At 59.7% G+C, this 23,535-nt stretch overlaps 3 protein-coding genes across 5 annotated transcripts; all 3 read left to right on the forward strand.

The window, feature by feature from the left end:
- Positions 1-276: 276 nt before the first annotated feature.
- Positions 277-5,018, forward strand: SNX12 (sorting nexin 12). Its single transcript, XM_055817924.1, has 4 exons — positions 277-511; positions 2,326-2,421; positions 2,638-2,762; positions 3,219-5,018. The coding sequence occupies exons 1-4, from the start codon at positions 347-349 to the stop codon at positions 3,319-3,321; spliced, it is 489 nt and encodes a 162-aa protein (XP_055673899.1). The 5' UTR covers positions 277-346; the 3' UTR covers positions 3,322-5,018.
- Positions 5,019-5,212: 194 nt separating this feature from the next.
- Positions 5,213-9,223, forward strand: LOC129785577 (nascent polypeptide-associated complex subunit alpha, muscle-specific form-like). Its single transcript, XM_055818167.1, has 7 exons — positions 5,213-6,017; positions 6,401-6,532; positions 6,871-6,924; positions 7,613-7,713; positions 8,500-8,572; positions 8,779-8,850; positions 9,031-9,223. Exons 1-7 carry the CDS (start codon positions 5,273-5,275, stop codon positions 9,084-9,086), a joined length of 1,233 nt encoding a protein of 410 aa, XP_055674142.1. The 5' UTR covers positions 5,213-5,272; the 3' UTR covers positions 9,087-9,223.
- Positions 9,224-11,530: 2,307 nt separating this feature from the next.
- Positions 11,531-21,918, forward strand: SLC7A3 (solute carrier family 7 member 3). Of its 3 annotated transcripts, none has more exons than XM_027787474.2 (12): positions 11,531-11,642; positions 16,352-16,757; positions 16,962-17,120; positions 17,207-17,387; positions 17,484-17,596; positions 18,494-18,716; positions 18,908-19,047; positions 19,127-19,229; positions 19,528-19,739; positions 20,405-20,571; positions 20,858-20,966; positions 21,072-21,918. In XM_027787474.2, the coding sequence occupies exons 2-12, from the start codon at positions 16,388-16,390 to the stop codon at positions 21,131-21,133; spliced, it is 1,839 nt and encodes a 612-aa protein (XP_027643275.1). In that variant the 5' UTR covers positions 11,531-11,642; positions 16,352-16,387; the 3' UTR covers positions 21,134-21,918. The 3 variants fall into 3 exon arrangements, with proteins under 3 accessions (XP_027643275.1, XP_055674141.1, XP_055674140.1); XM_055818166.1 differs by lacking the exon at positions 11,531-11,642 and adding an exon at positions 14,212-14,472 and having other exon boundaries at positions 16,337-16,757; XM_055818165.1 differs by lacking the exon at positions 11,531-11,642 and adding an exon at positions 14,216-14,472.
- The last annotated feature ends 1,617 nt before the right edge of the window (positions 21,919-23,535 follow it).

The following is a 23,535-nucleotide window of genomic DNA, read 5'->3' on the forward strand; positions in this document are numbered from 1 at the left end:
GCGCAGCCAACCCGGACTCGGGCTGCGCGCCGCCCCGCGGGTGCCCGGCTGGCGCGGCCCAGGTGACGCGGGGCAGCGTCGACAGGGAGCCCGGCGTGCAGGTTCCGGGGCTTCGCCGTGGCGTGCCCCACGCCCTGAATACCCGCTCCGCTTATTCAGGCAGCGGCCGGGCGGCGGCGCTGGCGGGCGCGGGCGGGGCAGCTGCTTAGCGGCCCCGAACCCTGGATACCCGCCGTATTATGCAGGCGGCAGGCGAGCGCCGTCGCGTCGTGCGCGGGGCGGGGCGGGCTGCGGCAGCGGGCGGGCCGGGCCGGGCCGGGCCGGGCGGGGCGGTGGCGGCACCATCATGTCGGAGGCGGCGGTGGCGGACACCCGGCGCCTGAACGCCAAGCCGCAGGACCTGACGGACGCGTACGGGCCGCCCAGCAACTTCCTCGAGATCGACATCTTCAACCCGCAGACCGTGGGCATGGGCCGCGCCAGATACACCAGCTACGAGCTCCGGATGCGGGTGCGGCCCCCGTGGGGCCTGCGGGGCCCGGGGCGGGCGGGGCGGGGCGGGCCGCGGGGCCCCGTGTGGGTCCGGTCGGGGCTGGGCTGCCCGGTGGCCGGGTGTACGGCCCGGGGAGGGGCAGCGGCGCTTGGTGCGCGGTGCCGGGGTGGCTGGGGGAGGGCGGCCGAGGGAGGGGCGGGTGGTCTCGTCGCCGTGGCCGAGCGTGGCCTGCGCGGCCGGGACAAGGAGCTGCGGTGAATGTGTAGGGAGCCCGGCCAGGGAGGCCCCGCGCTGCCCGGGCACAGCTCCTGGGGCTCGAGGTAGCCAGGCAGGGGCTGTTTTCGTCTGCGATGGTGGGGAACGGAGGGCGTGAGCCCCGGCGTTGGAAACCGGGCAGGGCTGGGCTGGGGCTGGCAGCTTGCCCGTGGCTTTCCAGCTGGCCAGGGCTCAAGGTCAGAGTGCTCGCAGGTGGGGGGGGTTGCCGGGACCCTTCGGCATCCAGCGAGAGCTGGTATGCGCAAGGACGAGGAAGGTGCTGCCTCAGCAGGCTCCTGCTCCTGTCCCCTCGCTAGAGCTCCAGGCCTGGCACTTGGGCACTGTTGGGTGGTTGCTGAGCAGGGCATGGCTGCATGCAGCTCCTTATCTGGAGCAGGGGAGGAAAGCTAGCCAGCAGTATCTTGGGACCTGATCACAGTGCAGTCTAGCTACTCCTCCTGAGTCAGCTTGATCGCTGTGATCTGGGAGTGCACGTAGCAGGCTGAACACTTCTTGCAAGGTTCTCTTCACTGGGCCTTAACCAAGCCAAATGGGAGACCTCTTCATAGCTCTGTGTCTGATAGCTGAAGGCAGTAAAACTATGCTTCCCCTGAACCAAGCAACCTTTAGCATATGTGCTAGCATTGACGTCTGTTCATAGCATGATTTAGCTGTTAAGTCTCCACTGCATTTCAGAAGAATTGGGTGTTAGTTTTTTTCTATTCTGATGCTCGGTTTCCATCAGCCTGCCAAAGAGTGCCTGGCAGGTGGCAATGAGAACCTCTTAGTCCCACTGAAACTAGCTCTTGCAGAGATGCTTTGAAAGCAGCTGGTTTTATTTTGCAGATCTCATAAGAATATAGTTAAAACATGTTGCAGCGATACTTGTGTTCATCTGGGTGCCGCTTGTCAGAAGGTTTTGCTACCTCAATTCCTTCAATGTTTCAGGCTGCATGGATAGGGTAAAGGTGACGTTACTGTAGCTGTGAGTCTTTAGTGGCAGGGGTGGAGGTTGGGGAATTGCTGCACATTCCTCCGGTGGCACAAGCCAGATATGAAAAAGCTGCTCACCTGTTAGGGTACGTGATATGTTCTGAGAGAATATTGTAGCACAAGGTCTGGCCTTGAACAGTTGCTGGGACAACATTTCCTCCCTTAGTTCTTCCTTGGAAACACTGGTGTCGTGTTGGAGGTTCTTTTGCTTTGCAGGCTACTATGAAGCTATCTTGTAGATCCCTTCCAAATGGAGTGAACTTTGGGGGGGGGAGGGGGGATCAGCCTTCTCTGTATTGTGAGCCCTTGTTCCAGCACATGCCCCTGGGAGGGGGTGTGTTCCTGAAATAGTCACTTGAGGAGGAGGGAATGGCTGGCTCAGAGTAGCCTGGCAAGTGCTTGCTTGATTCTGAAGGGCTTCAGTACTTGTGCTCTGTCCTGAATAAAGAAACTGGGTGTTCTCATGATGCCTCCTTCTCAGGGGGCTTGGTTTTCTAAACACAGCTTCAGGTTTCAGCTACATGTTGAAATACTATCTGGCTTCCAAAGCAACCTGCAAATTAACTACTTCTCCTTCATTACAGACAAACCTCCCAATCTTCAAACTGAAGGAATCTTGTGTGAGGAGACGATACAGTGACTTTGAATGGCTGAAGAATGAGCTGGAACGAGACAGCAAGGTGAGGCCTGGCTCTACCTGCATATTCCTGAAACCAGGACATGTGGGAATAGTTGTAGCGATAATCTTGAGCTGTCCGTAAGAGAGGCTATGGTGGTGGGCAGCTGTTGGGGCTTGATCTCTATCCACATAACAGGGTTGGAGACGAGTGTCAAATGGCCAAGGGTATCTGCTTGCAGTTGGCCATTCTGCTGACAGGGCAATTCTCTGCTTTCAGATTGTAGTGCCACCGCTGCCTGGAAAAGCTTTGAAACGACAGCTTCCTTTCCGAGGAGATGAAGGCATCTTTGAGGAGTCCTTCATTGAGGAGCGGAGACAGGGACTAGAACAGTTTATTAACAAGTAAGTTTGGTGTCCTATGTGCTGCCTTTCTGGCTGCTGCCAGTAGAAGAGGGCTGTGGGAAGGAGTCTTGATCTGCTGCACAGAGGTGCCTTGCTAAAGGATGGTGCCTGCAGCCAGGTAATGACGCCGTGGTTCTTGAAGCAAGTCCTGCCTTGAGTGTGGGTTGTGTTCAGCCCTCTCTTCTGAGAGTGAATCAAATACTGGCAGAATAGCTGTGCTGCAGAGACCCACTGACAGGGTAGCGTTGGTTGCACGAGGGAGTGCCCTGTGCTCAAGCACCTCTTGCTGGCCCTGTTGCACGCTGATCTCATCACCTTGGCCTGAGCCCAGCGCAGGTGTACTTGGAACTGGCTGCCTGTTAGTGAGGAGAGGTCTGCCTTACTGCCTATGGAGAGTGCAGGTGTGGGGGTCTCGGTGGTGGCTGTGCTAACCTCTGCATCTGATTTTTCTTCCAGAATTGCTGGACACCCGCTGGCACAGAACGAGCGCTGCTTACATATGTTCCTGCAAGAGGAGACTATTGATAGGAATTACGTCCCAGGGAAAGTGCGTCAGTAGGAGCACCTGGCACTGTCTTCCTCCATTCCACCCTCCCTCCTGCAAAAATGACATTTATTTTTACACTAAATCTGTCTTCTCTGAACCAGCTTTTCCTCTCTTGAACCTCCCAGTTTGTTCAGTATTTTCCTCTTTTGTAACTGGCAGCAGCTTGTTCTACTGGGCTGTGGTCTTGGCCTAAAGGTATGAAGATTTATGCAAGTGAGCTTGTTGTCCTGCACCTAGGGGCACGTGTGAATAGGTGTGGAGCGGGAACTTGCTTATGGCGTTATGGTGTAGGAGCTGCCTCTCTCCCTGTACAGGAAGGTATGAGATGACCTTCACTCCCCTGTCCGTGCAGCCCCAAGCATCTCTGCACGAGACTCTGAAGAATAGCAGTTGTCATGTTGGTCAGTGATCGCATCGGGTATTAGCGTTTTAGTAAGGTTTATCCAAAACAGTGAGTAGGTGCCTGGGTGTGTTGGTTTCTCGTCCACCCCATTCACCCTGCATGAAACCCTCATTCTTCACTGTCTGGAAGTGCTGAGACCCAAGACCTACTCTACCCCTGCTCTCAGCCTCCTGCATTACAGACCCGTTTGGTGTATTCGTGTTAATCCCCCTCCTTTCTAATGTGCTGCTGGCAGCTTGAGGGGTTTCCATGACGTGTGCTCTCATGATGCTCTGTGTGGGCAGTTTGGAGAGTGGAAGCTGGGGTGGCCTAGGTTATAGCAGCGTGTGCTGTGATGCCTTGGTCTGGGGTTTAAAAAATGCCACAGCTTGCTCTGCCATGGGCTGCTGTGGTGGTGTTTCCAGCAGCGCCCTGCTCAGCTAAGTTGCGGTGACCTTATCCTGTGCCCCAGCTGCAGAGGGGAGGACGTGGGTCTGGCTGAGGAGGAGCAGGAGAGGGCTAGTGGGGGCTGTTGTGATGTGTGGCCATGATGGCTGCCACAGGAGGGGCCTGGGGTGGGGTCACCTCTCCAGAAAGGGACGGCAGAGAATGGCTGGTCAGGCCTGGGTTAGACATTTGCTTACGAAGCAGGAGAAGTAACAGTGGCTTTTTGTGTGTTCTCCCCTGTTCTGCAGTGAGCTAGGCAGTTATTTTTGTGGACGTGAGGACGCAAGACTGGTCAGGAAAGCATTCAGAGCTTGAGGAGGGCTGCTAGGCTGTGATTTGCTGCAGCAGAACTGTCTGTTGGAGGCTCCTCCAGCTGCCACAGCTGTGACAAGCAAGGTTGGGTCTCAGCTCCAGGGCTCCTTTGGTCGAGGCCGGCTGGTTTATAAGTGCTTGGTCACTTTGTGGTGGCATGGTTGAGCCTTTCCTGGAGCATAGGCCTACAGTGGCTGCCCTCCTGTTCCTGCCAAGCGTGTCCCCCAAGGTCTCCTTGAAGTCTCCTGGGTGTTTGGTGAGGAACTGGTGCTGCTGGGCGAGAGGTGGCTCTCGGGGAAGAGGGGAAGTTGCTGAAACCGGGAGGGAACTGCTCCGGGGACCGGCTCGGCTCGGGAAGGGCCGTGGGGCAGCGTGGGGGTTGGTGCCGGTGGAGGCGGCCGTGCCCGCAGCAGGGCTCAGCCCGCATCCCCCCACCGCTGCCGGCCCCTGCTTGGGGTGGCCCCTTCCTCCTGCTTGTTCTGCCGTGGGGCTGCCATCCACCCAGCTGTCTCCACCCTGTCCAGTGTAACGTCCCGGTTCCGTTCGCATTAAACCACTGTGAAGCCAAGTCTCTGCCTCGTCCTGGGGGGGCTACCGGGGCGGGGAAGGCACCGGGAGGGGGCGTGGTCTGGCGGACGCTGCGCGGCGGCGGCGGCAGGTGCCCTCCCCGTCGGCAGGCGGCGCTGCGCGACGGCGGGAAGGGCCTCAGCCGGCGGCGGCGGGAGGTGTGTGGATGGCCCTCCTCGTCAGCAGGGGGCGCTGCGTGGTGGCGGATGGCCCTCTCGGGAGGCAGGGGCCGCTGCGCGGCGGCGCCCGGGCGGGATGCGGCGGTCAGAGGAGCTGGTGCCGCCGGCGGGCAGCGGCTCGCCGAGCTGCCCTGACCTGCTGCGGAACGTAGGCGGCCCGCACTCGCCGCTGTACTATAGCTTCTTCGAGGAGGAATGCCGCGCCATCGCCACCCGCCTGCTCGTGGGCGCCACCGTCGCGGCAGAGCCTTCGCAGAGCCCGGGGGAGGCCAGCGTCCTGGGGCTCGGTGCCGCCGCGCCCGCCACCTCTACGCCGCTGCGCGCCTCGCCGCCCCTCGATGAGGGGGCCCCGGCCAGCGCCCCGAGCGCGGATGCCAGTGAGGCCGGGGCGGCCTGCGAGGAGCCGCCGTGCCTCCCGCAGCCCAGGCCCGGCCCGGCCCGGCCCCGCAGAGCAGCACGGCGCGGGGCCGGGCAGTCCCCCTGCGCGCCGCGCCCCGCCGGCCGCCCCCCCGTCCGCTCCCAGGGCCGCGGCGGCGCGAGGGTCTCGGTCTCCCGGGGCTCTCTAGCTCTGGAGCTCCCGAAGGCCGGCAAGGGGCTCGGTGCCCCGGAAACGCGGCTCCCCCAGCCCTCGGGTGAGCCGGGCCGCGGGCGGCTGCCCCGGGCGGCCGCTGCCCCGCGCTGCGCACCCCTCTCTCCTGCAGGTACCAGGCCGAAGCTGGCGTCGGCTGCCAAGTCCAGGCTTCGGTGTCCCGGCTGGGCCTCGCAGCTGGCGCAGCGAGCCGCCCTTCCCAAAGCCGCCCGCTGTGCCGCGGACACGGAAAGTAATTCTGCCCCTGCCAGTGGCCTGGCACGGAGTGGGAAGCTGGGGAGGGAGGTTGATGCTGCAGGGAGAAGGGGGAAGGCCTGGGCTGCGGCGTGAGATGGGGACGGAGCGTGGGGAGTGGGGAGTCCCTGGAAGCGGTGCAGGTAGGAGCCTGGGAGATGTGCTCGTGCCCCAGGTGCTGTGCTAATTAGTACTGCCAGGCCTCCCACCAAGGCGGGCTGGCAACCTGTCGGCTTGGAGCCCTCACCCCGTGGTCTTACAGGGTTGTCAGGGTGCTGGTGCTCGTGGGCCGGGGATGAGCAGCCTGGCTGAGCCCCTAGGAGCTGTGCGGTGTGGCAGCTTCGGGGTAGCAGCCTCTGTCCTGATGTTTGTCCGCTATAGCTGCTGTCAAGGTTGAGGGTCGCAGACAGCCCTCCCAGAGGCTCGCTACAGCAATTCCTACTGTGGCTTCTCATGCCCGACTGCGGACACTGGGAAAAGAGGCTTCCCCCAAGTGCTCTTGCCTTGATAAGGGTGAGTCTGGGCAGAAGCCCCAGGGGCTCTGGTGTTGTGGGAGCCTGGAGCTGCTGCCCTGGGGAGAACATCTGGGTGTTGGCTGCAGAGTTAAGGCTGATCACGGGGAAAGGTCGGGAGGGGAGCAGCATGTGCTCGGGCTTAGAGGAGGAGGGGAAATGTGATGTGGAGCTGTAAGGCTAGGTGAAGTCCCTTTCCCTGGCACCCAGCAGAGAGCCAGAATGGATCTGGTGCTGTGGGACATCTGTAGGACAGGGAGCAGCCCTTGTCAGCACATGTTGTCCGGGCACTCTCTGAGCAGGGGTTGATGCTCTTGGCTTTTATTTCCTGGACTCCAGGATCAACTACCCAGGAGCTCATATGCAATAGGACCCAAGAGCTGGAGGAAAACGGTGAGAGCAAATAATGGCTGGTTGCAGTTTGAACTGTCTTGGGAGCAGGTGAGCAGTGTGGAGGTGTGGTCCCACACAGGAGTGGGGAGCTGGAGCTTGCTCCCCTGTAGAGAGGGGCCCCTCTGGAGCTTTCCTGACTGCCAAAGGCCTGCTGAAAACCAAGTGTCCTCTGAGTGTACCGCAGTGAGGGGAGTCTACTTTTCTGTGTTGGGCTCTGGTGGAGTCTCACCTTGTGTTGGGGTGAGAATAGGGAAACATGGGCAGCTGCTTGTTGGACAGAGCCACTCCCCAGCAGGGCCCTTGCTGAGCACCTCGGGGTGCTCCAGTCTGTGATGCCTTCCCCAAGGACTGCAGCTGGGCAGCCTGCAGTCCTGGGCCCTGCAGAGGAAGACGAAGCCATCCCCACTCTGCTGGGACAGCCCTGCCCTGCCCAGTGCAGCTGTCTGCCTTCCCTGTGCGAGCAGACTCCAAGCGGGAGCCCAGAGTCGCTGTGAGCTAGGCCATGCAGAAGCACCTTCTCCCAGCAGCACCTGTACAGGCTAGGCCAGCAGCATTGGGTTGGAGGGGCTTGAAGACCTCTGGCTGCCTTGGACAGGTTCTGCCCCTGGTCTGGAGCAGCTCTGTAGCTTGGTTGAAGAGAGGCCGGGGATGGCAGTTATGCTTCTGGTGGCAACACTTCTCTTTATAGGTAAGGTTGACCAGACGTGGGTGTGTGTGGAGTCCTCTTTATTCAGTGAATTGGCCCCTGGCCCGACCTCAGGGTGTGGAGATGCAGCCCCTGCTGAGCAGGTAAGAGACAGCTGTGTCCTGGCACTGCAGAACACCATTCAGCTGATGGGCAGTTATGCCAGAGGTGGGAGGTGATGGGACCTGGGGCTGTCAGTTTCTAGGCTGGCACCTGAGCTGTTTTAGCTTTTCCCTGGGGTTTACACAAGACCTTGTGCTTTTGCTGCATGGTTTACCACCTCTCCGGTGCTCAGGGGACTGCAGGCTTCTGTCCAGTTCATCTTTTTTAAGGGGTTTTTGAAAGGTGCACACCCCCAGTGTCTTGTGGTGTCACTTTTATACTTCCTGACATGTTGGACATGTCCCCAAGATGGGGTGAGCAGAGCCTGCAGCAAAGTGAGATTCCATGCTGTGAAGTCTCCTACCTGTAAAATATGTTTGTGCATTTGCCAGCATTTTTAGGGCTCTTCACTGTGAAGCAGTAGCCTGCCAAAGGATCCTTGTGACCCATGGACATTGGCAGTTGCTTGCCTACAAGCGAACAGTGGCTCCTTTGCCAGGCACCACTGCTACAATGAACACTCCCTGGCAGTGGTCCCATGGGTGCTAGGCTTAGGGTGTTGGATGGGTTGTGCTTCAACAGTTCCAGGCTTGTGAAGCAGAGGTGAATGTCAAAATGATGCCCTGCTCTGACGTGCTGAGGGGGCTGAGCAGGGCTCCCCAAGCCCAAGAACAGCTGGTGTATGTGTGCTGCCTGCAGAGATGCTCCTCCACAGGAAGGGCTGGGCTGTGGGCCACTGCGTGGGGGTGACCGCCCCCACCATCACACTTACACCCTGCTCTTGCCAGTCTGCAGGTGATCAGCTGTCCCAGGAGCTGAAGCGTGTAAAGAATGAGTTGGAACAAGTGAAGGGTGAGCTTGGTACGTTGGACTGGCTGTTTTGGGGGCTGTGGGACACCCACAATCCAGACGACACCCCTGCACTTCTAACTGGAGCCCAGGGCCTGCAGCATTGTGGGGATGGGGATGGCTTCTTGTTTGGGTGTAGAGCAGGATCCCCTACTGCCCAAGAAGGTGTGAGGGTGAGGTGTTTAGGACAGGCTGAGCACACACCTGTTTGCCTACAGCTGACAAGACTGCCCAGTGTGAAGCCTATTGCCGGACGATCTCCTCCTTGCAGGCTCAGCTCAGAGCAGCGGGTATGTTCCTTTCCTGGGGTGAGCCTTTGCCCCTGGGCAGGTTGCAGGAATGCTCTGGTGATCCCTTGCTGGTACAAATGAGGGCTGCCAGGTGGAAGGGACACAGCTCGTGGCCTTTCCCATGAGGCAGGTGCTGAGTGTTGCGAACAGCAGTGCTTTGATGCTGCCATTGCTTCCCAGGAATCTGTCTGGAAGACGCAGCAGTGGAGGAGTGTGGTGACTCAGGGAGAGACTGACAGCTGGCACATGGGGACAGACTTGAAACAGCCAGTTGTCCAGCTGCCTGAGCTGCTGAGCCAGTGATGTATGTAGAGCTCTTGAATGAATTGAGTTTTTTAATTCATTCTATTTAAAATAAAGGTGTCTTTTCTCAGTGATGCTTGTTGTCTGCTGGGATAGGGCCAGTGCCTAGTGCTGCCTGCTGATGCTGTTCTCCAAAGGACTGGGCAGAAAGAGCAGGTCTGTGTACAGCTGTGGCTGGTTCTGTTCAGCCAAAGGCTTGAGGTCTGTTGGGTGCAGGAGGTGGGTGGTGGTGGGTAGAAGCACAGCAAGGCTCTGGGGAAGCCTTTCTGGACAAACCTGGTGCTTCCAGATGAGATGCTTGGATGTGTGGTGGTGGCAAGCAGCTGTACGAGTAGGTTTCTGCCTTAAACTACCTTCATGCTGGATGTGGGAAGAGGCAGTGCTGGCTGATGGCATGTCAGGCTTCTGCAGCTGTTAGCTGACTGTCCTGGTTTCAGCTGGGGTGGAGTTGATTTTCTTCTCAGTAGCTGGTGCAGTGCTGTGTTTTGGATTTGGTGTGAGAACAATGTTGATGGTTTTGGTTGTTGCAGGGTAATGTTTATACTAAGTCAAGGACTTTTCAGTTTCTTGGGCCCTGCCAGTGAGAGGGCTAGAGAGGCACGGGAAACTGGGAGGGGACACAGCTAGGACAGCTGACCTGAACTAGCCAAAGGGATATTCCGTACCATATGACATCATGTTGAGTATATAAGCTGGGGGAAGAAGAAGGAAGGAGGGGGTACTGGGCATTACGGCGTTTGTCTTCCCAAGTAACTGTTACACGTGATGGAGCCCTGCTTTCCTGGGGATGGCTGAACACCTGCCTGCCGATGGAAAGCAGTGAATGAATTCCTTGTTTTACTTTGATTGCACGCATGGCTTTTGCTATACCTATTAAACTGTATTTATCTGAACCCACGAGTTTTCTTGCTTTTACTCTTCCGATCCTCTCCCCCATCCCACTGTGGGGGGAGTGAGTGAGTGGCTGCGTGGGGATTAGTTGCTGACTGGGGTTAAACCATGGCACTGATATTTGCTATTTTATTAGCTGGTGGCATGTGTCAGTGTCTGGGAGCAGGTGGTGGGAAAGCAGCACGTGGGACTCAGTCCCTGACTGTTTGTGCCTGCCAGCACTGGAAAGCCCTGCCCTGCTGCCTTTCTGTGACAGGTTCATGCAGGCACCTTATCATGCTGCCTCACATCTGTGTGAGGCCCTAGAGAGTCCTGCTATCTGGTGTTGGCAGCACCCTGAGGCTGGGCCAGGAAGGCTGGCCTGCTCCCGCTCCCCCGTTTTCTCTGGCTGGTGTTCCTGGCTGCTCCAGAGTGCTGCAGGCAGCCCACACCCCTTCCTGGGGCAGCTGCCCTTGACCGTGCACAGGGACGGCTGCTGCACAGGGATGCTCCATCCACTGCCTCCCACCTCTGCTTGGCACTTGGCCACAGAGGCGAGCAGCTGCAGCGCTGGCATCATCTGCAGCAAAGTGCTCTAGCACAGTGAGCAGCGGCGGTTCCTGTACGTGCGTGTTGAAAATACCTTCTTGGTGCAGGTACTGAGGGAGCTGACTAGGAAGAGTGCCCTGCTAGACTGGTTGTTTGTAAACAGAGATACTTGTGGGTGAAGCAGTGACTGGTGGCTGTCTTAGTCACAGTGATCATGAAATAGTTGAGTTTTCAAATCGTTGGTGATGGGAGAAAAACTCCAGCAACACTTTGACCCTGAGTATTGGGAGAGCAGACTTCAGGCTGCTGAAAGAGCTAGTTAGTAAGGTCCCCTGGGAATCTGCTTTTGAAGTATTTGGGTCCATGAATGCTGGTCATTTTTTAAGAACCATCTCTTAAGACATGGGAGCAGGCAATCCCAAAGTCAGAAGTCAAGAAAGCGAAACAGAAGACTGGCTTGGCTGAGCAGGGATCTTCTAGAACTTAGGTGGAAAAGGAAAGTGTGTGGAAGCAAGGACAGGCAACATAGGAGGACTACAGAGATGCTGTCTACCACTGTAGGAAGAAAATCAGTGTGGCCAAAGCTTTACTAGAATTCAGGCTGGCCAGCACCCTGAAGAACAATAAAAGGGCTTTGAAAAATACGTTAATATCAAAAGGAGAATCAGAGGTATCTTTGGTCCATTGCTTGACAAGGTCAGTCACCTGATGAACAGGGATGTAGGGAAAGCAGGAGCACTTAATGCCTGCTTCACCTCTGTCTTCAACACCAAGGATGGGCCCTGGGACCTCTGGAGCCCTGTGTTGGAAGACCATGGCTGAGGGGATGATAAACTCGCAGCTGCCCCCGAACTTGTTTGAGACTTGCTGCTCCAGCTGGATTCACATAAATCCGTGGGGCCTAGGGTGCTGAAGGGGCTGGCTGATGTCATTGTGGGGCCTCTTCATTATTTTTCAGTGGTCCTGGGAGTCTGGAGAGGGCCAAGTCAACTTGAAGCTGGTGGATGTTGTCCCAGTTTTCAAGAGGGGTAAGAAGACCCTGAGGCCTGTCAGTTTCACTTCAGTGTTTGGTAAGATTATGGAGAAGGTTATTCTGGAAGTTACTGAAAAACACTTGAGAGACAGTGCAGTCATTGGTCAGAGACAGCACAGATAAACAAGGGGAAAGTCCTGCTTAACCAGCTTAATTTCTTTTTATGGCAGAGTCACCTATCTGGTTGACCAAGGGAAGCCAGTAGATGGGGTGGATTTAGGATTTAGCTGAGCTTTTGACACCATCTCTCATGGTATCCTGGATAAACTGTCCGGCACACCACTCAGCAGGTCCATAATATGCTGGGTGGGCAGTGGGCTCACGGGTCAGGCTCAAAGGGTTATAGTAAATGGGGTCACATCAGGTTGGTGGCCAGTCACCAGTGGGGTTCCCCAGGGCTCAGTTTTAGGGCCAGTGCTCTTTAATGTTTTTATAAATGATCTGGATGCAGGAATCAAATGTAATTTGGCAACGATACTAAACTAGGAGGAGCTGCGGACTCCCTGGAGGATAGAGAGGCCTTACAGAGAGATCTGGGTAGACCAGAGCTGGACAATCACCAACTGTGTGAAATCTAACAAGAGCAAGAGGCGGATTCTCCACCTGGGACAGGGTAATCCTGGTTATACACACAAACTGGGGGGCGAGAGGCTGGAGAGCAGCCCTGTGGGAAGAGATCTGGGGTCTGGGTTGATGGCAAGTTGAATATGAGTCGCCAGCATCCCTTGGCAGCAGCTGTGTGCTGGGGTGCATCGAGCGCGGCACAGCCAGGCGAGGGAGGGGATTGCTCCTCTCTGCTCCGCGCTGGTGCAGCCCCACCTGGAGCACTGCGTGCGGTTTGGGGCACCTCACCACGAGAAGGACATCGGACTGTTAGAGTGTGTCCAGAGGAGGGTGGTGAAGATGGGGAGACGCCTTGAGGGCATGACTTAGGAGGATCGGCTGAGGTCACTTGGTTTGTTCAACTGGGAAAAGAGAAGGCTGAGGGGTGACCTCATCGCAGCCTGCAACTTCCTCAAGGGGGGCAGCGGGGGGAGACATGCTGGTCTCTTTTCTTAGGAAAAGGTTCTTTACTGAGAGGGTGGTCAGCACAGGAACAGGCTCCCAGGGAAGGGGTCATGGCACCAAGCCTGTCAGAGTTCAAGGAGCATCTGGACAACACTCTTTAGTCATATGTTTTAGCTTTAGGTAGTCCTGCAAGGAGCAGGGAGTTGGACTCAGTGATACTTATGGGTCCCTTCCAACTTGAGATATTCTGTGCTGCAGTCATAAAAGGTGATGGGGCTCCAAGAACTGATTTACATCTGCTTCTGCAGGGCTTTTGGCCCCCTTTCCAGGCTGGAGCCATCTCCTACCCTCCTTGGTGCTGGCTATGCATGCCTTGCTGCTGTCTGCTTTCCCGCCGTTCCTGTCAAGATGTGGCTTGCTCCATGCTTCTGCCTGCTCCAGGCCCTTGGCCTGTGCTGCTGGATCAGGGCCCTGAACTGGGTAGGGGGGAGAGTGGTAGACTGGGAGGTGAGGATGGGGCACTGGGAAGATGGATGTGGAGCTGCGTGTGAGGTCAGGGAGCTGGAGCCACAGTTGCTGCCCCAGTACTGCTCCCCGCCAAAATTGCCTCCTGAGAGCTGCTGTCGCGAGAGGGTTTCCAGGAAAAGGCAAATCTTGATGTTATTCCCGCCCCCGCTGCTCTGGGTACCCAGCCTCTGGTTGGCTGGACTGGGATGTCACCCCATGGAGCCCTGCTGCGCCCGCAGTGCTGCGGGTCCTGCCCAGCAGCACCCTCAGCGGCGGGGCTGGGAGCATCTGGGCGCGACGAGCAAGGCTGTGGGGGATTCCTGAGAGCTCACCGTTTCCCAGTGGGGAGCGTGGGGGCAGGGAGGGGAAGGGGTGTTGCTGCGTCATGGTTCATTCGCAAGGGCTGAGAGCGGGAGGGGAGCCTACGTCACTGCCTGCCAGCTGCGCTTCCAGGTTGCTGCGGGGGGCAGGCTTGAATCGCTGCCCGTTTGAATGGGTGCTGGTGACTTGCGAAGGCCGGATTGCGTGTGCAGAAAGGTGCTGGCTCCTGCCTGCCGGCCCGGCTCCAAACAACTCTCCGGAACCTGGTGTTTCCCATCACTTAGAGCTGCCTGTTGCTCCCGGAGTTGAGGAGACTGTAGCAGAGCAGCGTGGGCGCTGGCCGGCGCTCGCTGCCTGCAGAGCACATGCGGGTGGGGGCAGAGCCCCCCTCCGTGCCTCGGGCTCCCTGTGGCAGGGCCGGCCGCCCCGCTGCTCCCCGTCCCGGGGCAGGCTTTGCCCTCCCGGCACCTCTGGGCTCAGGGGACCCTCAGCCGCCTCCCCCGTGGCCTTTGCTGGGGGGAGCACGGCGGATGCCGCCGGCCGCATGGTCCTTGCCCTGGGCTCGGCATTGCCGCCCGCGGTAACGTTGCCCCGCCCCCCGATGCTGGGGGTCCGGGGGAGGGGTGTCTGTGCCCGCCCCACCCCCCGGTGCCATTTATAACTTGAATTTATATTTTTTTAAATCTGTCATCTGGGGAGCGGCACGGCGCGGGGCAGTGGGCAGGGGTGGCACTGGGAGGTGACGGGCTGCCCCGCACCGGCTGCCCGGCTCGCCCGTCGCTTCGTCCGGGGCGCGGGGAGCGGGAGGAGCCGCCCGGGCGCGTCCAGCCACCGGTGCCCGTTCACGGCGCTTCGCTGGAGGTGGGGGCGGTGCGCTCCGGCATCCGGCGGGCGGGGCCGGGCAGCTCTTCATCACCCGCGGCGGCGGCAGCGGCGGTGGCAGTCGCGGTGCGAGCGGAGCCGAGCGGTGCTGAACTGAACTGACCTGACCTGACCGGGACCGCACCGGATCCAGCCGAGCCGAGCCGCCGGTGAGTCGCGGCGGGCACCGCCGCCGGGCCGGGCGCGGTCTGGCGCAACCGGTGCTGCGCTTGCATCAGCCGCCGCCCCCGCGTGGGGCCGGTGCGGGTGGCGGCCGGGACGTGCCGCGCCGCGGTGCCCCGTCCCGCTCCCGCCGTCCCCGGGACAGCGCCGGGCTCCTCGGCCACACGGAGCCTGGCTGGGTAGCTCCCCGGAGCTGGAGATGCTCCCGCGGGGGCTGGGGCGAGGGTCCCGAGAGGGGGCTGACGGCCCCCGGCACCTGCCCCGAGCCGCGGCGGGATGCGGGGGACACGGGGATGCGGCGGGAGGCTGCCGCCGGCGGGAGCTGTCGCTCGACACGTTGTTTTTCCTCTGCCCCGCCCGTAGCTCGCTGCGTGCTGTCCATCCCGGGTGGCAGCGTGGCTTTCTGCGAGACACCTCTCCGGCCTGGGGCCAGCCCACCCTGCCCTCGGCGGGGGTCTGGGTGCTTAGTGCGTGCCTTCCGCCGGGCACGGCCAGTCCCGGCGCGGCGGGGCCCGCGGGGGCTGGGGGGCGCTATCCCACATCCTCGTGCTCGGCGCCGACCACGTTTTTCTCTGCGCTGCTCTGAGAATAAGGGCCGAGTGCGTTTCTGCTGCCAGCCCCGGGCTTGCAGTTTTTGCAGAGCTTGTGTCGGGTGTCAGAAATCCCTGGAGCCATCGAACAGCCCTGGGAAAGGCAGCCGGAGCTGTCAGGGCAGTGGCTGGCGAGGGTACCAGTGCTGGGGCACTTGTTGCCTTGCAGCCTGGCCCAGAGGCAGTCCCACGCTGGGGTGGCACCTTTGGCCAAGGCTGAACACGGCCTGTGCCAGCTCATGGGGAGGTTTCTCCTGAAACGGGCCTGATTTGCTGGTTATGGGGAAGCAGCCAAGCCGGTGGCTGCCACTAGCAACCCTGGTAATCCCCTCAGTGGGAAAACACCACAGTTACCCCCGGGTGTACTTACGCTGACCCATACAGGGTGATGTTGGTGCTGCCCCAGCTGCCTGGCCTGGAGCGTCTTTCACTTCCCAGTTAAGGGAGCAGCTGGTGCAGGGAAGGCGCTGGTGGGCAGGCAGTCCTGTGCTGGGCAGGGGGAGCCAGCCATGGGCACTGGGAGCCGATTTCCTTGCAGCTCCTCTCGCTCTGTGCCAGCTGCCTGCTCCACAGGGTGCTCATCTCCCAGAACTTTTTTGGGATGGGCAGCTGCTGTGAGCAAGGGGAATGGGGGTGTCGCACATTTAGAGCCAACTGCAGCCTGCGGAGCATGTGGGCTGCTGGGCAAGCACCATCAGCACACGAGGGATGTGCTCCAGGGGCCTGTGCTGCGTGTTTAGCCTCCCTGCCGAGGTGAGGTACAGATGCTGGGAGCAAGGGAGGAGGAATGGCCGTATCCCAGTGAGTCAGCCCAGCCTGCCAAATCCTCCACTGGAGGAATGCTTTGTCTCCCTGCCATCGCTGCTGTGCATGCCCACACACCAGGCCAGAGGGATGTGCCAGCAGTCAAGTTTGGGCTGAGGTATCTCTAGGCTGCCAAATCAGTGGGGAGTTGCTGGGAGACTGTGCAAGCTCTGGGGTGTGCCTGGGGGCGCGGTGGAGGGGACCACGCGGGGCTCGTGCAATGACCCTGTTTCCTATCATGAACCTGCTGGGTTCATCCCTGGCGCACTCTCCTGACACAGGGGCTGTGCAGGTGGGGTACGTGCAGTCCCGCGGTGCCTTGGAGGGAGCTACCACAGGCTCTGCCCCACCAGTGTGGCAGGGGCTTGGTGCTGCTGGGTCAGTCAGGAGCAGGCACAGCTCCTGTGGGCATTGCTGCCAGCTCTGCTCCCTGTGGTGTGGGCTTACGCTCCTACAGTCCCTTCTCTTGCAGGGGTTTTGAGCAGCTGAGCACCACCCACGCGAGAAGATGCTTAGGAGAAAAATGACCAGTATTGGGAAGAAGCTGATCCGCCGGCGCATGGTGGATCTGAGCTCTGAGGACACACGTTTTGCTCGCTGCCTCTCCACACTGGACCTCATAGCTCTGGGGGTGGGCAGCACGCTTGGGGCCGGTGTGTACGTGCTGGCTGGGGAGGTGGCCAAGGAGACAGCTGGTCCCTCCATTGTCCTCTGCTTCCTGGTGGCTGCTCTCTCATCGGTACTGGCTGGACTCTGCTATGCAGAGTTTGGAGCCCGCGTTCCCAAGACCGGCTCTGCCTACCTCTACAGCTATGTCACTGTTGGTGAAATCTGGGCTTTCACAACCGGCTGGAACCTCATCCTCTCCTATGTGATAGGTACGGGACCAGGCAGGGTGTTGGCATGTGTGCCTGGGCTCCTTTCAGCACCGCACTGGCTGTGAGGGGCTCATGGAGGCAGCCTTTGGTGCTGTGGAAGCAGGGTGTGAGGTGGCATCATCAGGGAGGTGGGTGCTGGGTTGAGGGTGGCCAGTGCTGCTTTGCCCTGGGCTTGGACTGATGGACAGATTTGCCATCAACCAGGTACGGCCAGCGTGGCTCGAGCCTGGAGTGCGGCATTTGACAACATCATTGGCAACCACATCTCTACCTTCTTCATGAACAAGACCACACTGCACCTTCCAGGGCTGCTGGCTGAGCGCCTGGACTTCTTTGCCCTGATCCTGATTGTGTTGCTCACTGGTGAGTGTGTAGGAGCAGCTCTGTGTGACTGTGGGTGGTGGCATGGGAGCCCAGCGGGTCCCCACTCATCTCTTCCATCCCTGCAGCACTGCTGGCCTTTGGCGTCAGTGAATCTGCCCTTGTGAACAAAATTTTCACGGCGGTGAACCTGGTGGTGCTGGGCTTTGTCATCATTGCTGGCTTTGTGAAGGGAGACGTCAGAAACTGGCAGCTTTCAGAAGAGGACTACAGCAACCTCTCGTACTTGGAGCCGACAAATGATACTATGTGAGGAGAGCAAGCAGGCCAGGGTCTAGCACAGGGCTGGCACTGGCCCTGCTGTCCATGCACTCCATGGCAGCTGCCCTCCTCCCTCCTTTCCAGGAAAAAGGCCTTTGGCTCTGGTGGCTTTGTCCCCTTTGGACTGGAAGGGATCCTGACTGGCGCTGCCACTTGTTTCTATGCCTTCGTGGGCTTTGACTGCATTGCCACCACAGGTACGGCCTTGGGCAATGGCGGCGTGGGCATTTCCCCACGAATGCCCATCCCACCACTCCTGGGAGGTTTCCCCATGGTGGTTCTGTCCCCAGCTGGGCCAGAACAGAAGGGCTCACAGCCTGCCCTTCCCCAGGCAAAGGGGCTCCCCACACCATGTGGTGGGAGCAGAGATGCTCCCGGGGCAGCAGGGAGCCTTTTTACTGACGACTCCAGGCTGTGATAGTGCTGGGAATTGCTATTGCCTCCTGGTTATTTCCTAGCTTCAAGCAACATTTTTCTAAATGACTTGAGTTCATGCAGAACTGCCGCTCTGTGGAGCACAGGGAGCCCTCTTAATTTCCTCTCATTCCCCCAGGAATCTACTTAGTGGGTGGCTGGTACAGGCTGTTCTGCCTGACCTCCCTGCCTGTGCCTCCCTGGCCCCAGGGGCTGCCCAGCAGCCTCCTCCTTCCCTCCTACGCTGGCCACTGGCCGCCAAGCCCCTTGCCAGGGAGTGCGGTGCAGCTGGAGAGCATGCCTTTGCAACAGCCGGGGGCAGAGGGTGGCTGTGTTGCTGTGCTGATGCAGACAGAGGATCTGCATTCAGTGCGATCTGCAGGGAACGGGAGCTGCTGGCGGGGGCAGAGGGCCAGCACAACTGGGAGGCTGCAAGCCCTGGGCAGCCACATGCCTGGAAGTTGGGGCTGCAGCCTTGTGCCTCTGCTCTTGGCAGTGCTGAAGCCTCTGCCAGTGCAGCAGCATAGCTGGGAACCCCTCCTCTCCAACAGCCCTTGCCTGCTGCTGCCGCCCAGCCCCATGCTGCCATGGAAAGTCCTTGCTGTGGCTCATCCCACAGGGCCAGCTGCCCTGTGCTGTGTGTAGAGCAGGGGTGGATGTTGTCTTTTGTCTCTGCACAGGGGAGGAAGCCAGGAACCCACAGCGCTCGATCCCCATTGGCATCATTGTGTCCCTCCTCATCTGCTTTGTGGCTTATTTCGGGGTCTCCGCGGCCCTGACGCTCATGGTGCCCTACTTCCTCCTGAACAAGGAGAGCCCCCTGCCTGAGGCTTTCAAGGTGGTGGGCTGGGAGCCTGCGCGCTACGCCGTTGCCGTCGGCTCACTCTGTGCCCTTTCCACCAGGTAGGACTGGCTCCATCTCCGGCGCTGCCTGGCATGGCATGGGGACCAGCAGCACTCATCCCGGCTGGGCTAGGGGTTTGCCCTGTCTGGCTGCTGTCCTGCTGCTGGCACAGGGCTGGTCCCATCCCCATCTGGCTGGTGGGTATGGGCAGTTTGCCTGGTGGGCCCTGAACCATCTCTCCCCGCGGCAGCTTGCTGGGCTCCATGTTCCCCATGCCCCGTGTGATCTATGCGATGGCAGAGGACGGGCTGCTTTTCAAGTTCCTCTCCAACATCAACAGCCGCACGAAGACCCCTCTGTTAGCCACCATCACCTCTGGGCTTCTTGCAGGTAAGGCTCCTGGCCACTGCCTCGCACTTGGCCTCACAATGGTCTGGAGCCACGCTCATGCTGCATGTCCTTGTTGCAGCGATGATGGCCTTCCTGTTTGACCTGAAGGACCTGGTGGACCTCATGTCGGTTGGCACGCTGCTGGCCTACTCCCTGGTGGCAGTGTGTGTGCTCATCCTCCGGTGGGTGCCTTCTCTTGTGTGGCAGTGCCTGGGGTGGATGTGCCTTGCACTGAGCCTGGGGCTTGTGGCCACAGCTTTTTCGCGGGGGGATGCAGTTTGGGGAAGCATCGAGCCCTCGGGATGGAGCCTGCTCACAAGAGCCTGTGTGATGTCTCTGGGCAGATCCATGGAGTGGCTGTTGCAGGGGCCAGAGCAGCACATGGGGCTGGGGGAATGGGAGGGGTATGAAGGTGCTGTCCACTGTCCTCATGGGCTGGGAGGTTCCGTGGCCTCACTGCAGCTTGTCCCGTCTGCTCAGGTACCAGTCTGGGCAGTTGAACTCTCCAAAGGCCATGGAACTGCTGGAGCTGAATGGGAATGAGGAGGAGAGGGTGATCATGAACCCAACTGTCACCACCACCAATGCCCAGCAGAAAGAGACGCTGTCCCTGGTGACACTCTTCAACCCACCCACAGACACCCCCACTGCACTCTCAGGGCGCATTGTCTACGTTTGTGTCTCAGTCATTGGTGAGTGAGCGGGAGCCGGTGGCCGATGTCCCCTCCTGTTGGGGGCCAGAGGGCCAGAGCATTTTCGCGCATCTCCGCAGAGCTGGGAAGAGATGGTGGGCATGCTGGGCAGCAGAGAGGGGCCAGGCAGCATAGGCTGCCAGCTGCTGTTGGCAGTGCCAGCAGGCACTGGGCCTCCTCTGCCCTGAGCAGGGTGCCAAGCGCAGGGCACAGCTGGGGTCTGAGCCGCACGATGTCTGATGGAGGACGTGGGTACTAAGCCAGGCATGGGCAGGTGGTCATGGGAGCTCCCTGTTGACAAGCGTGGCCCGCGCTGGCCACCCAGCAAGGGTGGTCTCCAGCCCCCTGAGAGCACTCGGGCAAGATTTGATCCGTCCATCAATGGCTTGATTGTGCAGCTAGAACGGGGCAGCTTAGCCAGGTCTGGGTAAACATCAGAGCTGGGTTTGAGCCCAGCCAAGTGCAGGCTTCCCTCGGCTTGCCAGGCTGGCGAGTTCCCCTGGCAAAGTGCTTTTCTGAGGCTTTGGGGTGGGTGTTGGAGACGGCATGTGCTGCACCCATACCTAACTGAGAGGAATGGGTGCCTCAGCCCAGCCGCTGGTGAGGCTCAGGGTCCCAGGGACACCACATGCCATGCAGCTCCCTGACTGCCCCCTCTTTTGCAGCCACACTGATCATGGTCATCTGCGTGGTCCTGACCCTCAAGGTGTCTGCATTGAAGAGCGGCAGCGTGGGCTGCATTGTGGCCCTGGTGCTGCTCATCGTGGCTCTGCTCATTCCCACCATCATCGTTTGGAGGCAGCCGCAGAGCAACGCGCAGTTGAACTTCAAAGTGAGTGCAGCCCCCGGCAGCTTGGCGTCTGTGGCCCCACAGGCTCCTGGCAGGGTCTGGGCCATTGCAGGATCTGCCAGGGCTCACTGCCAGGCAGTCGCCATCAGGAGAGCCCAGGGTCCCAAGACACAGCTCTCCAAGGTGCAGTCCCACTGTGGAAGGGCCTGGGTGCTCTCTGGGCTGTGGCAGGGGTGGGGGTCCCTCTGTAGTCATGAGGACCTTTGAACCCAGCCGGGTGCCTCAAGGAACCACTACAGCTGACACAGCACCTCTTGTCCCTCACCAGGTACCTTTCCTCCCGCTCCTGCCAATCTTCAGCATCTTCATTAACATCCTGTTGATGGTACAGCTGAGTGCCGGCACCTGGGTGCGGTTTGCCATCTGGATGGCCCTCGGTAGGTGTTCTGCAGAGGAGAGTGTGGTGCTGCAGGGTCTCCCCTGGGGGGCTGTTACACTGGCAGCCTGCTGCCACACATTTCATTGTGGAAACTGTCCTGCAGGTTTTATGATTTACTTCGGCTACGGGATTCGGAACAGTGTGGAAGGGAAAAATGCAGAGTAACCCTGTGCCACAGTAGAAAAGCCTCTGCACCACCCTGGACTGGACCTCAGCCCTGGGGCTGCTGCGGTCTGAGGGATCAGGCACCAGCACTCCATGGACCTCTGCCAGTGTTCCCGGTCAGGAACTACATGATACAGTCATGATCTACATGGTATATCCATTCCCTCTCCCATGGGGAGTGAGCTCCAGAGTCAGGACTGCGGAGCCAGGTTGTGCGCTGCCCTTTACCTTCACAGACCAGAGGTCACAAGATGAGTCCCCGGGCCACGTGGGAGCATTTGTGGCACGGGGCTGGTCTCTGCCATCCCCTCAGCCCCATCGACTGGTATGGCCCTCCTGCTATGGAAGCTGCTGTTGGAAATGCTGCTTTCCCTGCGCACAACAGGCCCCATGTGATGATGCAGCTGTATTCATTCCATTTGTCCTTGTCATGTGGCTGTGGTCACACCTCCTCTCCATGCTTTCCAAGCACGGGGTGCGTACATGACAGCCACGGCTGGAGCTGTGTGACAAAGCTGGGAGCATCTTGTTCTCGTGCTGCCAACAGTCCGGTACTCCGCAGCAGCACGGGGCTCAGCTGGCCAAAACCCCCTGTGCTGGGATCTGCATCCCACACTGAGCCCCGTACTGCCCTGGCCATGCTGCTTGGTGTGAGCTTCCAGCTCGGGTGTCTGTGAAGATGTCCATAGTGTAGCTGTACCAGTGTCCAACCTCGTGTATCTTTGTATAATTGGTGGTTTAATGTCAACTTTTATACCTATTAAAATAAATATTTTTTAAGTGTCTGGCTACGGTCCGGCTGTATCTCATGTTAATGCCCCGTGGTGACAGACCCCTGGGCAGGACCCCACGTGTTACTGGGCTGGGTGCCAAGCTGGTGCCAGCACAGAGCAGGGCTTGGCCACAGCTGGCTGTGCTGGGGGAGCTCCCTGCCCAAAACCTGCTGCTTGGAGCCACCAGCCCTCATGCTGTCCGCTGGGACAGTGAGCCAGGGACTGTGGAGCAGTGCTCCAGGCCAGCTCAACCCAGCACTGCTGGTACCTTTCTGGCACCTGTGGGCAGGACTCCAGCCTGCCACGGTCCCCCCTGCAGGCTCTGTGCTGCGTGGGAGTGTGTCACCAGGGCAGTGGCTGCAATAAAGACCTTGGAAATATTTCCTGGAGGCTCCAGTAATGGCCTGCAGAGGAAGCACAGCCAGAAGCTGGGCTGCATCCATGTGAGATCATGATTTCCCAGACTCTGGTCTGGTCTAAATCAGCCCTGACATTATTTTACAAAATAAACTAATTTAGGGCAGATGTATCTTGTGTGGGTTTGGTATCTCTCCCTGTTTACTGGCAGTGGAACAGGGTCACTGCATGGTCAGCAGCAAAGGCCTCATGCCATCAGCTCTGCTTGGCCCCCGGGCTGGAACTGTGAGCCCTGCCGGGGGTACCTGCCAGAGCCTCAGGCTCCAGCCCTCAGGCACAGCTGACTCCTGGCACTGGCTCCTCGCTGGTTCTTCCAGCTCTCCTGGTCATGCCAGTGCCTCAGTGTGCTGTGCTGGGTCTCACCACCCCACCTCAGGGGTACCTTCGGCCAGGGGCAGCACATGGGGCCCTGCTGAGCCCTGAGCCGGCAGACCCCCAGCACCCACGCACACGGGTTCAGGTGCTGTCGCCCAAGCCTAGCGGGCAACGGGCCCACGATGTGGCTGCAGCCCTCACCCTCTGGCTCAGCACTGCTGCGGCCCCCCGTGCCTCTGTCTGTGCCCCTGTCCACATGCGTGGGTGCACATCCATGCCTGTGGCCACATGTGGGTCTGTGCCCGCAGGCGTGTCTGTACCTGGCTCCAGGCCATCCCACTGAGCACTGGCATCCCATCCCAGGCACCCATTGGGACTGGCAGAGCTCTGCACATGGAGCTGGGTACTGGAAGCTCTGGGCAGCTCCCACCACAGCAGCCTGGCAGGGAAGCAGCTGTCTGGCAGCTGCCAGCCTGTGCCGGTGCGGTGCGTTGGTGCCATCCCACCACAGGCACAGGTGCTGGCAGGAGCACAGCAGCCCTATCCCAGGGCACAGGCCCTGTGCTGGGCACCCTGCTCTTGGCTGCCTGCCTGGAGGGGTCACCCCAGCCCTGGGAGCCCACTCTTGGGGGGACCCTGCCTCCCTCTGCCTGCCACCTCCTTCCACTCCATCGGCACTGGCAGAGCTGCTGGGGGTGGCACTGCATCCTCTGCTGGGCAGCAACCCTGCCTTTCCCAGGCCCCGCTGGTGCTGTACACCTCCGCACATCAGTTGGTGGGTGAGTAAAGCCCAGTGGAGCCCCAGCGTGTTGTCCAGAACTGCCACCATACCAGCCTGCATGTGGCCTGCTGAGATGCTCCTTGTGCAGACAGGGATTGGGTGAAGGCTGTCGGGCA

The sequence above is a fragment of the Falco peregrinus genome, chromosome 13, assembly GCF_023634155.1.
Source record: "Falco peregrinus isolate bFalPer1 chromosome 13, bFalPer1.pri, whole genome shotgun sequence".
Classification (NCBI taxonomy): Eukaryota; Metazoa; Chordata; class Aves; order Falconiformes; family Falconidae; genus Falco; species Falco peregrinus.

What these genes read in the sequence shown, in the direction of transcription:
- SNX12 (XM_055817924.1), top strand. Translation starts at nt 347, where the DNA reads ATGTCGGAGGCGGCGGTGGCGGACACCCGGCGCCTGAACGCCAAGCCG. An exon ending in AGCTGGAACGAGACAGCAAG is followed by an intron (nt 2,422 to 2,637) that starts GTGAGGCCTGGC and finishes CTCTGCTTTCAG; the next exon opens with ATTGTAGTGCCACCGCTGCC. An exon ending in CTAGAACAGTTTATTAACAA is followed by an intron (nt 2,763 to 3,218) that starts GTAAGTTTGGTG and finishes TTTTTCTTCCAG; the next exon opens with AATTGCTGGACACCCGCTGG.
- LOC129785577 (XM_055818167.1), top strand. Translation starts at nt 5,273, where the DNA reads ATGCGGCGGTCAGAGGAGCTGGTGCCGCCGGCGGGCAGCGGCTCGCCG. An exon ending in CTGTGCCGCGGACACGGAAA is followed by an intron (nt 6,018 to 6,400) that starts GTAATTCTGCCC and finishes TGTCCGCTATAG; the next exon opens with CTGCTGTCAAGGTTGAGGGT. An exon ending in ATGCAGCCCCTGCTGAGCAG is followed by an intron (nt 7,714 to 8,499) that starts GTAAGAGACAGC and finishes TGCTCTTGCCAG; the next exon opens with TCTGCAGGTGATCAGCTGTC.
- SLC7A3 (XM_027787474.2), top strand. Translation starts at nt 16,388, where the DNA reads ATGCTTAGGAGAAAAATGACCAGTATTGGGAAGAAGCTGATCCGCCGG. An exon ending in TGACTGCATTGCCACCACAG is followed by an intron (nt 17,597 to 18,493) that starts GTACGGCCTTGG and finishes GTCTCTGCACAG; the next exon opens with GGGAGGAAGCCAGGAACCCA. An exon ending in CTCTGTGCCCTTTCCACCAG is followed by an intron (nt 18,717 to 18,907) that starts GTAGGACTGGCT and finishes TCCCCGCGGCAG; the next exon opens with CTTGCTGGGCTCCATGTTCC.